We start from the raw sequence: 13283 nt of genomic DNA on the forward strand, positions 1-13283 counted from the left end.
TATTTTTTTATGTCTACAATGAGATCTTTTCTGTCTCTTGGAGACACTAAATCATAAAAAATCAATAGTACATCACATTTGAAAGGGCTGATTGTCTGTTTTCTTTCATTGGAGAACAAATTCAACTCCTGAACACTAAGAGTTGTCATTTGCCAAAATGGATTTTTCAATAGAATCAGACCTTTTCTATGTTGTAGATCAAAACAAGTAAGAATTTAAATTTCATTTAAACTGACTCCCAAATTTCATACATCTCACTGCTTCCTAAATTGAGTTCTTTAGTCTATGGTAATTTCAATTTTTTGAAATTTCTTTAATAACAATTTTATGTTATCATATAAGAAAAATGCTACAGAGGTTTGTGCTAGTACACCGGTCTTCTATATGCACTGTTTATTCCTTTTTTGAGAATGTTATATGAAACAGCATCCATCTCTTATACAACCCCATACATTCTCCTTTTTTAACTAGAATTTCATTAACTTACCCTCTCCTACACTAACTCGGCCCATTTTTTCACTACTGGCTTTGCTGGCTTTCTGGATGTTTAGTCACACAAGTATCTTAGATTGTCACTTCTAAATTCTTGAGGTGAAGTGGTCAATTCTGTTTTTTCCTCTTCCAGTCCCCTTCCCCTTTGTGATCCTGCCTGTGCCACTTGTAAAAGTTATCACCAAGCTGCTGCAACCGCTACAGCTAGAATCATCACCATCGCCCATTGCATTATCATTGTTGTCCTTGATCATGAAACCATTAGTTTTTAAATGCATCTCGCAGAGTCCTCTCTTTTGTAACTCATAAGAGTGTGAATCTTATCGCTGCCTTTTTCTTAACTAATTTTGTACACAGAAATGAAGAAACTGTTGTCTTTGTGGCCTAAACCTTGCCTGTCTTTTGTTTTAAGCCTCACTCCTGTTACATTCACCTCATTTTTATGGATGGTATATTTTTAGGGAACAAGAGGCTCCAATTAGGACTGTGCACACTCTTCCTTCTGTTGAATATGCACCATAAAAAATACCTTTCTTGGCCTTTTGGTTAAGATAAAGGGAAGTGTCTGTTACTATCAATATGCCTTGTAAAAATATGGTCTTCTCTTGCCTTTGAACATTAGATTTAGCATCATTTCCCAATGCCTTCTAGTGAAAAGTTTTTTATGCCATGTAAATCACAGATGCTTGTGTCAATCACAGGAACCTTGACAAAACATACAGCAACACAATTTTTGGTGCTTGAGACTAGCATAGTATCATTCTTATTTTAAATATTAGTGTTTCAATTCTTTCTAATCATTTGCTCAGGAAGGAACTTATGTTTTTTATTTATTTTTTATTTGACCTTTTTTCTTTCAAATATTTATTCATTTATCCCATTCTTTGGAAAAAAACTCAGTAAGATATCCATTTTTTGAAAATAGAAAAGTGTTTCCTCCCACTAGAGCTCAAGTTCATGCCTTTATGTAAATGGAAGAGTTTGGGAGAAGGGGTTTGGGTAGTAGGATATGCCAAACTAGAGGATTTCTACTCAGAAATTTTCCAAGGTTCAGAGTTTGGGCCTGGAGGAGGGTTCTTTGAAATGCTCATTGTCTATGCTCATAGCTGTTCACTCATCTCTCAACTTCTTCCTCAATGTGATATAAGGCTTGGCGTTTCACCCAATTTTATCTCGAGACATGACTTAATCCCAATAGCCTCCTTAAAATCTGTTGTGCATCATCTTGCTTGACATGTGCTACCCTGTCATTACTTTACCATTTAGCATCTGCCCACCATGATGGTGATCAGCATCTCCTTTTTGGGTTATGGAAAGCTCTCTGATTTCATGCTTTACAACCAATTTTAATGGATTGCCAAATGCTTTTATCCATCCAGTAGTTCTAACTCCTGCATAATGTCTGTTAAACAGGAAAGGGGAGATGATGAGGACGAGGAGCCAGATGACGAGGACGAAGCAGGTAATGAGTAAGACAGCTGAACTCCTTAAACTGCCTTTTTCTTTTCAGTTGCTGTCACAGGTTTTGGTCGGAGAAATGTGAAGCAAAATTTCCAGTTATCATAGACATTTTAGTTCAAGGAAAGACAATTTAAACTCTTTTTTTATGGTAGCCATCTTGTAGCTAAAACAGACTGCTGCCATGGTTATTTATCAGTCTTTTGGTTGAGTTGTTTATCTCGAGCCTCTCTTTCTGCTCATCCATGCATCTTTACACCTGCCAATTTTCCCTTTCTTCTGGTTTCTTAAATATATAGAAGGAAAGATTTGGCTCATGAAGCAAAAGGCATATGCAGTTACTGCATTTTGTTTCTGCCATTGAATGTTTCAGTTACGGGTTGTGCTCTCAACTCTGAGATTCATCTCCGCCCAAACTTCTGCTAACAAAAAGGTTCATCGATCTGTTTATTTACTGTAAGAATGTAAGAATTTTATGTTAAACCCATTGGCAATCTTGTCAACCTCGTTAGGCCTGAGTCTTTCGTTGCAATTGTCAATGATATATGATCATTTAATGCCTCAAATGGTACCCAATTCTGATTTTCCGTTATCATTTTTTATGATCCTTTGTTTTTCTTTCAAATTTTTCTACCCTGGAAAAATTGATGTGAATCGATATGGAAATGAAATTTTTGAAGGAATTTCTTAGATGCCCTAGTTTGCTAATGTCTTTCAAAAACACAGACGTTGGACGACAATGCATACCAAAGCCTTTTGACCTACTTTAAGCTTGGTTTTATCCCTAATAAGACAAGTAGGAAGAAGCTTAAACAAAACCTAAATGGAATAAGATTGTGTGAGAATTTTTTTTTAAAATTTGGGTCAGATTTGGAATTGTTTGGTAGTGATTTTAAAAAGTGTTTTTAATATTTCTAAGATAAAATTTTTATCATTCAAGTATTAGAAATAGTAAAAACATTTTCTAAAATTCAAATACATTTTTAAAAGTGTTTTTAGTTTGTCTATCATTTGAAAATTTTTATTTTTAAAATATTATAAATATTATAAATATTTTTTTAAAATTATTATTAAATGCACTCTTAATAAAAAGATATTTAATTTGTTTTTTATTTTTTTTCGTTTTATAAGGTATTTAAATATATATATATATATATATATAAAAGTTTACTGCTCATAAGAAAATAGATAAAATAACTTATGAAAATTAATTTATTTGTTTATAAATTATATTTATTTTAATATAATTAGAATCTTAAAATAATAACCAAAAATTAAATAGACGGGGTGGGCTTGGATCATGGGAGGGAAAGTAATCAAATGATAGGTGCGAGGTTTGGGATGAAAGGATCTGCTCCATCTAGAACAAGTTAATCAGAGAGATGTAGGACAACAAGTAGTGTAATACAGGAAAGTTGGTACAAAACCGATGGTAATACTATGAAATTAATTTTGCAGCTAGTATACAAATCATATATTACCTAATTAGAAAATAGGGGTCAAAACCTTCCCATATGGAGTCATCTCCACTGGATTTGGGGATCAAATGGTCGGTACTCGCACTCACCATTCTCTCATGTGATTTAACCACTAACAAATACAGGTTCTGAATTAAAGGGTTCCTGAGAAACGGATCAATAGTTTCTCCTACTTTGACAACATCAGATAGCAGAGACCCACCGTCCGTGATTCCTCCTCTAATGAAAACGCAATTTGAGAGGGCATGGAAGCCAAGCATATTTGCATACAGCGGCAGAAATGCATCCTTGTGGTTACCCACGCCGCCAACCCAACTGACTCCCCGCTGTTTCCTGACATGGTCATTGGCAAAGGACACCAACTGTTGGCAAAATCTCATCCTCCAATGCTGTAAAAATTCATTGAGCCAAGCTTTGTTGTAGAGGTTTGCCAAGGGTTTCGAAACCAGAAGCTTTTCCAGATGGGAACAACAAATCTGGCATATAAGTAGTTTTTCTTCATGGTGATTGTCTATCTCCTTGTCAAAAACGAGTCTGACTAGATCTCCTCCAGATACCACACAAGTTCCCGCACTATAAACCCAGCGCATAAGATAATCAAAGTAACCGATCCAGTGACCAAAGACCAAAGACAGAAACTCAAAACATGATTCAATCACCTTCTCTACCTGGGATGGTACCACACTAGCCAGAAAGCCTTTTCCAAATCTGCTGGAAGCAAAACACTTCTGGACATCCATGGCAAGCCTCTGCCTAAGTCCAACATCCTCATCCTCCAGGAGCCTTATACATGCAAACCATATGTCAAGTATTTCATCAGCAAACATGTTGATAGCTTCATTAGGTTCAAAACAAGAGCGTGGGCTTTCAGATGGCATGTGATTGCAGACAACAGAAGAACCAATAAGTTCAGCTTGTTCCAGCAGACCTGACACTACCATGGATTCCGCAGCTGCCTTGCGCATGTTTACTGGCTCAGATGCAGCACTAAGTTGTTTAATTAGGCTCACAAAGTAGCTAATACATTCATACAAGTGGGTCCATTTCTCTAATTCATCAGTTTTGCAGTCAATGGCATTCTTCTTCTCTACCTCAGAAAGAACATAACTTGTAAACAAACCGGCAAACCGCTTTACACATATTCCCATGCAGCAAATGAGTGCTTCCCGAGTCTTTGTATGTCTAGCAAGCTCGTATAAAGAAACCAACTTATCCCAGAACTGGAACACAGAATCACAATTCATACCACCAATGTAAACTGTCTCCGGGCATTTTTGGTCGCTGAGTTTCTGAAACTGCAGCAAGTTCCAGGTGAAAAGGATCCTCAGAATGTAATTCGTGCATTTATGGTGGTTCTCCACAGTTAACAGCTTCATCAATGTTGCCTGAAGATTAGTCTTGGCCCATTTATGGATAATCATAACACCATCACTGGATTGATCATTGGATTCTCTAACTGAACCTGTCGATTTTAAGAACTGAAGAAGCCACTTCATTGTTGCATGTCGAACTTCATATGATGGGCTGGACATTGAGAGGACCAGCCTTTCTGGAAGTTTTGCAAAAGCGCTGTCCATCTTAGGCGTCTGCACCAAATTTGAGGTAGGTGGAGAAAATCTATGCGATATCTGAAAAACTTCTTCACCTTCTTCTTTAGATGCTTGAAATACGCAACCGAAATACGAAACAGCTGCTTGTTTGTAAAGCTCCACTGCAGTTGGATCATAATACGAGGGCTTGTGAGAAGATTCTATATCTAAGCATTCTGAAGATAACTCCCAAAGGAAGTTGCAAATGATGCCAAAGTTTTTGCCCATCTGGCAAATTCTTGCAATGCTGAGCATCTGATCGAGCACTCTTAAGAAAGAGCCATTGAGAATGGGGCATGGGCACAATCTGGGGCTTCCTATCCATGAACACATCACTAAGACTTGAATCAAGTCACCAAGAATCTGGTCTTTCTTAGAGAAATCAGCTAGATTCCTGCAATTGGTATCAAGAAGAGAACTTAATTGCAGCAGCATTCCATGAATGGAATTGAAAGAAGAGAGGTGGGTTCCATTGCTTGTGTTGAATGAGCTAGATCGAGTATCCTTCATTTGTTCCTTTGTACAGGGCAGCTCTGAGGCAATAGCGAGCAGGACCACTGGCAGTTTTTCATTAGATACCAAGCCTGTTAAAGCTCTTGATGCAAGAACTCGAACACGTAGATTGCTTTGGGTCGAGCACCTCCTGATGAATGGCATGAACAGAAAAGGGTCCAGGGCATCTCCAGTTTCACTTGTAATTGTTGAGGGTTTGAGCCTGGATAAAAGAATTAGCATAGGACAAAGACTTGGGTGAACAACCTTTGCCAAGTTGGATTCTGAATGTTCAGAAGACACATCCGTAAGCAAGTCAGTCGCAACTTTCAGTTCATTGAATAGGAACGGATGCAATGAGGGATACCTTCAGGCAAGAAAGATTCAGTTAATAGTTACTAAGAGGAAGCATATTATTGTATCTCAATTCTCAACACAAATAGCAAGACTCCACAATAAGCAAAGACCCGACAATAATAGTTTTATCAGAATAAAACCTCATAAGAGTGATGGACCAAGCTCTCTTAGAGGGGGTCTTAAACACCTATTCTTAAAAAATAGTTCTCGATTGTTTGCAAAAACAAAATTCTATTCAGAACCCAAATATGAAAGACAATTTTCTTAGTTTATTCTTTGTAAAGGTATTGGGAATTTATACACAATGTAAACTTTTTTAAGTGTTCTCTATATTTTCCATTGTTTAATAGAATACTCTATAAAAACATCTAAAACAACCTTAAATTTATTTTCACAAACACCCTACTTATAGAAAAATTCTCAAAAAATTGTGCAGTCAAAAATTTATTGAACATGTTTTTTAAGTTAAAAAACTATTTTGAGAACAATTTCCAAGCAGCCCCAAACCTGTGACAATGGCTTTATGGAGAGTGGTTTTAATTTTCTTTCTTTCTTTTTCTTATTTTTATTTTTTAATTTCCTTTGGAGTTCTCATTGAGAACATGAGAAGCCAAGCATGCAGGTATCTGAACAGATGCAAAAGATTAGAATGATTTAAAATAAACAGCAATTTTCAGATGACCATAAAGCAAAATCATGAACATGACACAAGGTCACCACCCCACCCCTTTCTTGCCAGCATTTAGGTTTTGGATGAAGAACAATAACTCTGACAAATTAAAAAAGAATGGAAGGTTTTACTGAGCTCAGATTATTTCCTGGGGCTACAATATTTGGAAATTTATGGAAGTTTGATGAATCATTTGTTTTTTTGGGAAAAGAAATATGTACTAAAAATGGATAAAAAGTACATGAGAAGGATCAGAAATCCTAAGTTTGATGAATCATTAGAATTAAGCAAAATCCTCGGTGTGAATTTCTAGAAGTAAATGGAAATCTAAAGCCATGCAAAAAAATTTTAAAATGCAATATAGGAGATGTGATCAATTTAAATTGTAAAGCAATACCTGTGAAAAAATTCAAGCCCAGTCAACGCACGTCTAGCAGATTCTCGTTTTTGCACATTGAGGAATCCAATCATGCGTCGGACCAAAGCAGTATAAGCAAGACAAGCACTGTTCCTCACCTCCCAATATGGAGAAGAGAAAGACCGGATTGAGATAATCAGAGCCTCAGCAGAGAAGCCTGAGGTATCTGTTGCAAGGTTGGTATCATTGAAAGCAGCTCTAAGGACATTGAATGCATGTACAGTAGGAATTACACCCTCATCTCTGGTCTTTGAGGCCTTCTGACTCACATCCATCTCAAGCTGTAATGCAGCCGCAGTTGCTTGAGTTGATTTTGTTGATAAGCTCTTCCACAAGTCACTGGTTGTGCTATTGGCTTCAGTTGGATCCAGCAGGGACTGGCTAGCTACATCTATTAACCACCGTAATGAGTGTGGGAGGAGCTTTTTTGGTGTACCTTCTGGCTCAGAGAGAAAAAGGGCCATAAATGCAGCAGGAATTCCTGCACTTCTCCTCAATAAATCATCCACTATTTGTCCCTTGGCTGTAGTTTTCTCCATCAGCTGCTCCATCCAATTTTCAGTCAGCCTACAAAGCCTGAAAAAAAAAAATCCTGGAACTTAGAAAAAGTGTTTTTAAAATGTGCAATTCTTTCTACAAATAATTACTCCCCTGATATGGGGAAAATGAGTACTTGTCTGTAAGCTCTATACCACTTAAAATTGTGCAAATATCTTGATAAATTTTAGTTGAAATTTTAGAAAAAGAAAATGCCCACAATTAGGTTGAACCTCAAAACCAACAGAATTAATCAAATGATTCCCTATAGCCATGCAAAGCCTCCATAAAATAGTCATCGATGGAAACCTGCAACTACGAAACTAGTAGTCCCTCTTTCTTGCAAGAAAACTACGGCAATAGCACGTGAATGCCACATCATGGAGGAGGGAGGTTTGATTCCATAGAAGAACACAGAAGATAATTTTTCATCACCTGTCTCTTTATTTGTTTATATACGCTTCCTTCTAGTCAAGAACTCCATAGCATAGATCTCTATACAAATATGTATAAATTTTAACACAAAGGTGAAAAGGATATGTACCACCTCTTTATGCATGAGCGCCAAAAAATTTTGATGTTCTAAACCCTCTTAAACATAAGGGCAAATCATATTTACCTCACGTTTTAAACAATTTCATAGGCCTATACTAAAGTACTACTACAAAAGGAAGCTTATACAATTCTTGAACTTTGTACAAAGTAATAAAACCGTAATGCCCTTTTATTGCTCCCCCTTTTATTGTGTCAAATAAGGGCATGTTCAGTTTCAACACAAAATTTTAGTGATACCAGAATTTTGGATGTAATGTTCAAGTAGCAAAAGGGGGGTTTAAGATCTACATCAGTGAATAATTCTAGTTCACAATGTAATGAAGAAACTTCAGGTTAGGTAAGTGTAATTTTCTCTAAGAAAACTGTCATTATGTTTTTAACAGAAAGCAATCTTGTTTGATGGATCATGGCATAAAACCAAAAAGAGTGAGAAGCTTTAAATTGTCTTTCAAAAGAGGCATTTCATCTAAAGCAAGAAATCAAATATAAAACCAAATGCAGTAAATCACAAAGGGAGTGAAATGAAACATACCTTGGATCATTTGAACAAAGTAAACGGTTGCAAAGAGCTGTAAATCCAGCCCTTGTCTTATCAATTGCACCATTGTGCTTCATTTTCAGAAGCACTTCCAAGAAGTGTTTCCCAATTGTTTCGAGTTGTTTCAAATCAAGCATTACATCAGATGTAGTCATTGATGGGACATCAGAAGCATCAGCAAAGTGGTCTCCAGCCTTTGATTTATCTGAAGGAATGTTACTTGGTAAAGGAATTTTTCTTATGATGGTTCCCAAAAGAAGACTCACCTGAAAATGAAACAAAAAAACAAAAATAAATAAAGAAAGAAAAATCAGTCGCTCAGTAATGTTCAGTGTTATTAATACCATAAAAGACACTTAACAGGCTTGGCAATATATAGATTGAATATAAGATTTTGTTGATCTACATAACTGACATTAGAACTATAAATAGCGGCAAATCCATTTTCAGAGGATCAATCCTTCAACTTGCAGCCAAACTATCAGCACAAGAGAAGGATGATGATGATATTAACATTTCAATGAATAAACTGTACCTTAGCAAAAAGGAAATAAGGGGGGTACCTCTTTCATAGCAAGCCAGCAACCAACCATAACAATCTGTTCTGGTGGTCTGATATCCTGGACAAGCTTTGAAGTTTTAGCATCATGTTCTGATGAAGAAGAGGGTACATCCATGTCAGTGGGAACCTCCGCTAGAAATGTATCATCATCAACCATATCATCCATGTCCTCAGGCAGATACCAAGCATCTGCAGAAACCACCCAAAGTGCCAATGAGGTTATTCGCACAACCAACTCCAACAGCTTCTCTAATACATGCCTCATCTCAGAAATACTGAACAAGACAACATTAGAATTCCAATCCAATTCCTCAAAGGTATAACGAAGAGTAAGCAATATGCCATGAACAAAACTGTTCCTGCATGCTTCAGAAAGATCCTTCTCTCCCTCCTCTACAGCAACATGCAACCAATCAATCAGTGATTTTATATATTCTATCACAGGAAATCTATATTCATAAATTTGATGATTGCCATTTATCAGTTCAGACTCTGAATAAAAAGAGACAACGTTGACTGAAGCTTGGACGTTCCACCCAAGCTCCAACACGTACTTTCTAAATATAAGACGTAATGCCAAAGCTCCAGCATCACTTTCTCTAACACGTGGGCTGCAAATTAATTTTTTAGCCCATATAATTACTTCCTTGACCATCTCTTCACTTGAAATGCCAGGAAGAGGTGTAGGAAAATGCAGCAGTATGCGAAAAGAATTTTCTCTCAGGCGATCCCAACTATCAATTATCGATCCAACTAACAGCAAAGTTGAATCAGGCAACGTAAATCCTTTATTGTAAGGATAAACACAGCTTTCAGGAGAAATAGCACCACACTTTCCTTGTGAAGGAGGAATAACCGTCCAGACATTAAGCATTATCAGGATAAGCTCCATGGCCATTATTTTTCTCTCATATGGAGCAGAAGGATAGCATGAGAAAAATAAAAAGCTACTCAACCACTTCATAAAATGAAATAGATCCTCAGCTCTACTTACAACAGCTTCCTCAGTTCCCTTATATGGAAATACTCCATTCTTGTTGCAGTGTGAAATGGGTTGCCAACTCCCCTGCTTAAATTGTCTTTCCAAGGCTGTTCGAACCCGAGCAAAAAACTTTCTAAACAAGCTGGCCCACTTCATCTGGAAAGCTGTTGAGCAAGATCTCATGTTCAAAGGCACTGCTTCTTTCAACAAACTGAGTTCTAAATGGGAAGGCAGACTGGAAGTCTTGGGATTTAAGAAGAGTGACTCTGCCGCATCTATTCGGAGTGACTCATCAACATGGGTCAATGCTAGAGTTAGCCACTCTACCTGGACTTTAACCTTCATCCCCTTTATGCAGGCAAGAGCATAAAGATCAATACTTTCTGTTTCCATCCCATCATCTTCTTCACATATTGAATAATTATTCCACCAATCAATGTCGCCTTCAATCAAAGCAAGTGAACGAGATACCTTGAGCAAGGAGACCAAAACAGCCACTTGTTGTTCAACTCCTAGAGCCATGTTTGTAGAACTTAGCTCAGGATAAACCATTCTAGCCTCCTCCTCACTCTGCCCAACTGAAACAAATGCAAGCATAGGAAATATGCTATCCACATCAATTTCAAGTAAAACTGGCAAAGCATAAGTGTTCAAATTTGTGCGAAGCTTTGAAACCCCAGAAGCAAGTCCACACAAAAGGGGGGACAAGCAATGCCCTCTATAAATTGCATAACCTCCTTCAATACCATCACTACTCCAACACTCATCACGTAAGTGCTCAAAGAAACACTTCAAGAATGAAGTGGCAGCACAGCACACATCATCATCAATGTATGCATGTACTGTTTCAAATAGCAGGTCAGGACTCATACCAAGGAGAGTCTTTGCTCCCAACCTCTTGGTGAGAGAAGCTAAAGGAACATATCTTCCCTTACAACGTGGCCCCATGCGGAGAAGATCTGTTGCAATTCTGCAAAGGAAAGGCTTAATTCTCTCATTATCCTCTGCCCAATGGAGAGAGGACCGAATGTCCAAGAAGAGATCAAAAATCAGATGAACTTGCTTAACGGTTTGACTTAGAGGATCTTCCAAATTATTCCATATAATTCTCAGTATCCGGGTCCCCATGTCCTCTGGGATCAGATCATAGTTTTCTGATACACTGGCAAGGTTAGCTGACATTGAGGTTTTTATCTGTTGCAGACAGATCTGCATCACAGTTAATGCATGAAAGTTAAAATGGCTATCAGTGGGATTTTCACAGTAGTTACATAACTCAGGCAAAATTCCATCATACAATATAGTCTGAACAGAGCTATTGCTAATTCCTTGAGAATCAAACCCATTCAAATCATTCCTAGAAACAACAAATTGACTAGTCAAAACTGTTCTTGAAACTGCAGTAAGAATTCCTCTTATCAAGCAGAGTCTGCTCAATACCGCAAAATTACAAATTTCGGTGTAGACATCTCCTTTGTATGGAACCTTCAAAATCACATCCCCAAATTTACTTTGACCAGAGTTAGCAGAATAACAATTGGTTTGGTAGAATATACCTTCCATGATAAACAAACCAACCTCTTCAGGACTCAGACAAGCTTGCAAAGCCGCACAAAAGGCGACACCTGCAGCAACAAAACAATCCCTGGAAAATGCCAAGGATTTTAAAATGCTCAATATAGCAGTCACAATCATCTCCAGAACACTCGATTCTCCAACACAACCACTTGAATCACTGAACTTCGACGGAAAACGCTGAAGCAAATAATACATACAAGACAAGGCCTCCTGGCACTGCTCCATAACAATGGGCGAAGGCCGAGACCACCCGTTCGTCTCCGAAACGACGCCGTTCAGACCAAACACAATATCCAAAGCCACCAAAACCACGCACTCCTCCACAATCTCCACCAAATATCCCAACTTCGGCGAACTCATCATCGACAACGCCACACGCGAGACGCAAAACCTTTTCCCCCTCCCTTCACTGCGCAATCCACAGTACTCATCACAAAGCGATCGAAAACAGTTCCGAATCACAGACTGAAAGTTTCGGGTTTTCGCAAGAACCGAAATTAAAGTCCGATGCAGCGGAAGCGAGTTTTCCAGGAATAAGATTTCCAAGTAAAGCCTCGCGGCCTCGGAAATCAAAGCCTCATCTGTACAGTTCAGTAGCAAATCGGTAAATGCAGAAGCCACTTGCTTCGCGTGATCGACTTGAGCGTAAATGGAATTGAGAGAAATAAGTCGATTCAATTCAGGAACGATTCCTGAAGTGGAAGAGTTTAGAGACTCTACGTAAGATTGGGAGAAGACGACAGCGCTGTAAGTGTAGCGATGGCGATGCTGCAAAGCTCGCCATTTCGCCGACATGCTTCAATCTCTGCTAGAAATAAAATTTGACCTGAAAACAGTGACTAATTGCAGGGTTCTAAGGGTTTTTTCTAGGGTTTTTCAAGCTTATTCAGGTTGGGCCCGTTAGGGCAACACCTGCAAAGAAAAAAAAAAATTGTTAAAGAAATTGCGGCTTTGCCACTTGAGGTTTAAGGTCTAGGCCGCCGCTGGGCTTTTCTCTCCATTACCTTCTCGTACAATTCTCCACTTACAAATTTAAAAATATTATAATTATTCTTATTTTTAATTAAAATACTTTTAGAATATAATTCTCAAACATAAAATTTAATGATTATTTTTCAATTTTCCTCTTGATAAACACTTACCACGGTAACCAAAATTTTGTCCTAGACTAACATTGCATAAAAAATAAAAAATAAAGATTAATAAATAAAAACAACTAATTTCTTCCCAAAGTGATCATTTATATCAAGCATTTTTTTTATGTTCATGAAACAAGCATGTATAATTCATGTTCTCTAGTGAAGAAAACGTGCGTTCTCCTCTTGTTGTATGCCTATAAATACTCGGCTATTTCTCCATAGCCTAGATTGTATGGACTCTTAGAAGAGAAAGTGATGAAAGTGAGTGTTGTAGGTAACTCAACCCTATTAGGGTTTGTCTGATGCCAATACAACGGGTTCAGTTTCCTCCAACATCTCACCTTGTACCTTCTCTCCACATCACTTCTCTCAAAGATGCATTCATTTGTTTAAGTTGAGGGTGAGAATTGGAGGATGCCAAACTTAATGGACATAATG

The 13283-nt window shown here is 37.7% G+C and overlaps 2 protein-coding genes across 2 annotated transcripts in view; one reads left to right on the top strand and one right to left on the bottom strand.

Annotated features, from left to right (window-relative positions):
• LOC117930804 (NAP1-related protein 2-like) overlaps positions 1-2404 on the top strand; it is a 14937-nt gene extending 12533 nt beyond the window's left edge. Inside the window, exon 10 of the mRNA XM_034851539.1 lies at positions 1906-2404. Coding sequence (XP_034707430.1) covers positions 1906-1965 — 60 coding nt within the window. The 3' untranslated portion in view covers positions 1966-2404. The remainder of the gene's footprint in view (positions 1-1905) is intronic.
• Positions 2405-3335: 931 nt separating this feature from the next.
• On the bottom strand, positions 3336-12658 carry LOC117930122 (thyroid adenoma-associated protein homolog). Its single transcript, XM_034850593.1, has 4 exons — positions 9148-12658; positions 8579-8850; positions 6934-7530; positions 3336-5876 (listed from the first exon to the last, which is right to left on the bottom strand). The coding sequence occupies exons 1-4, from the start codon at positions 12499-12501 to the stop codon at positions 3428-3430; spliced, it is 6672 nt and encodes a 2223-aa protein (XP_034706484.1). The 5' UTR covers positions 12502-12658; the 3' UTR covers positions 3336-3427.
• Between the last annotated feature and the right edge of the window lie 625 nt (positions 12659-13283).

This window comes from Vitis riparia, chromosome 14 (assembly GCF_004353265.1).
Source record: "Vitis riparia cultivar Riparia Gloire de Montpellier isolate 1030 chromosome 14, EGFV_Vit.rip_1.0, whole genome shotgun sequence".
NCBI classification, from domain to species: domain Eukaryota; kingdom Viridiplantae; phylum Streptophyta; class Magnoliopsida; order Vitales; family Vitaceae; genus Vitis; species Vitis riparia.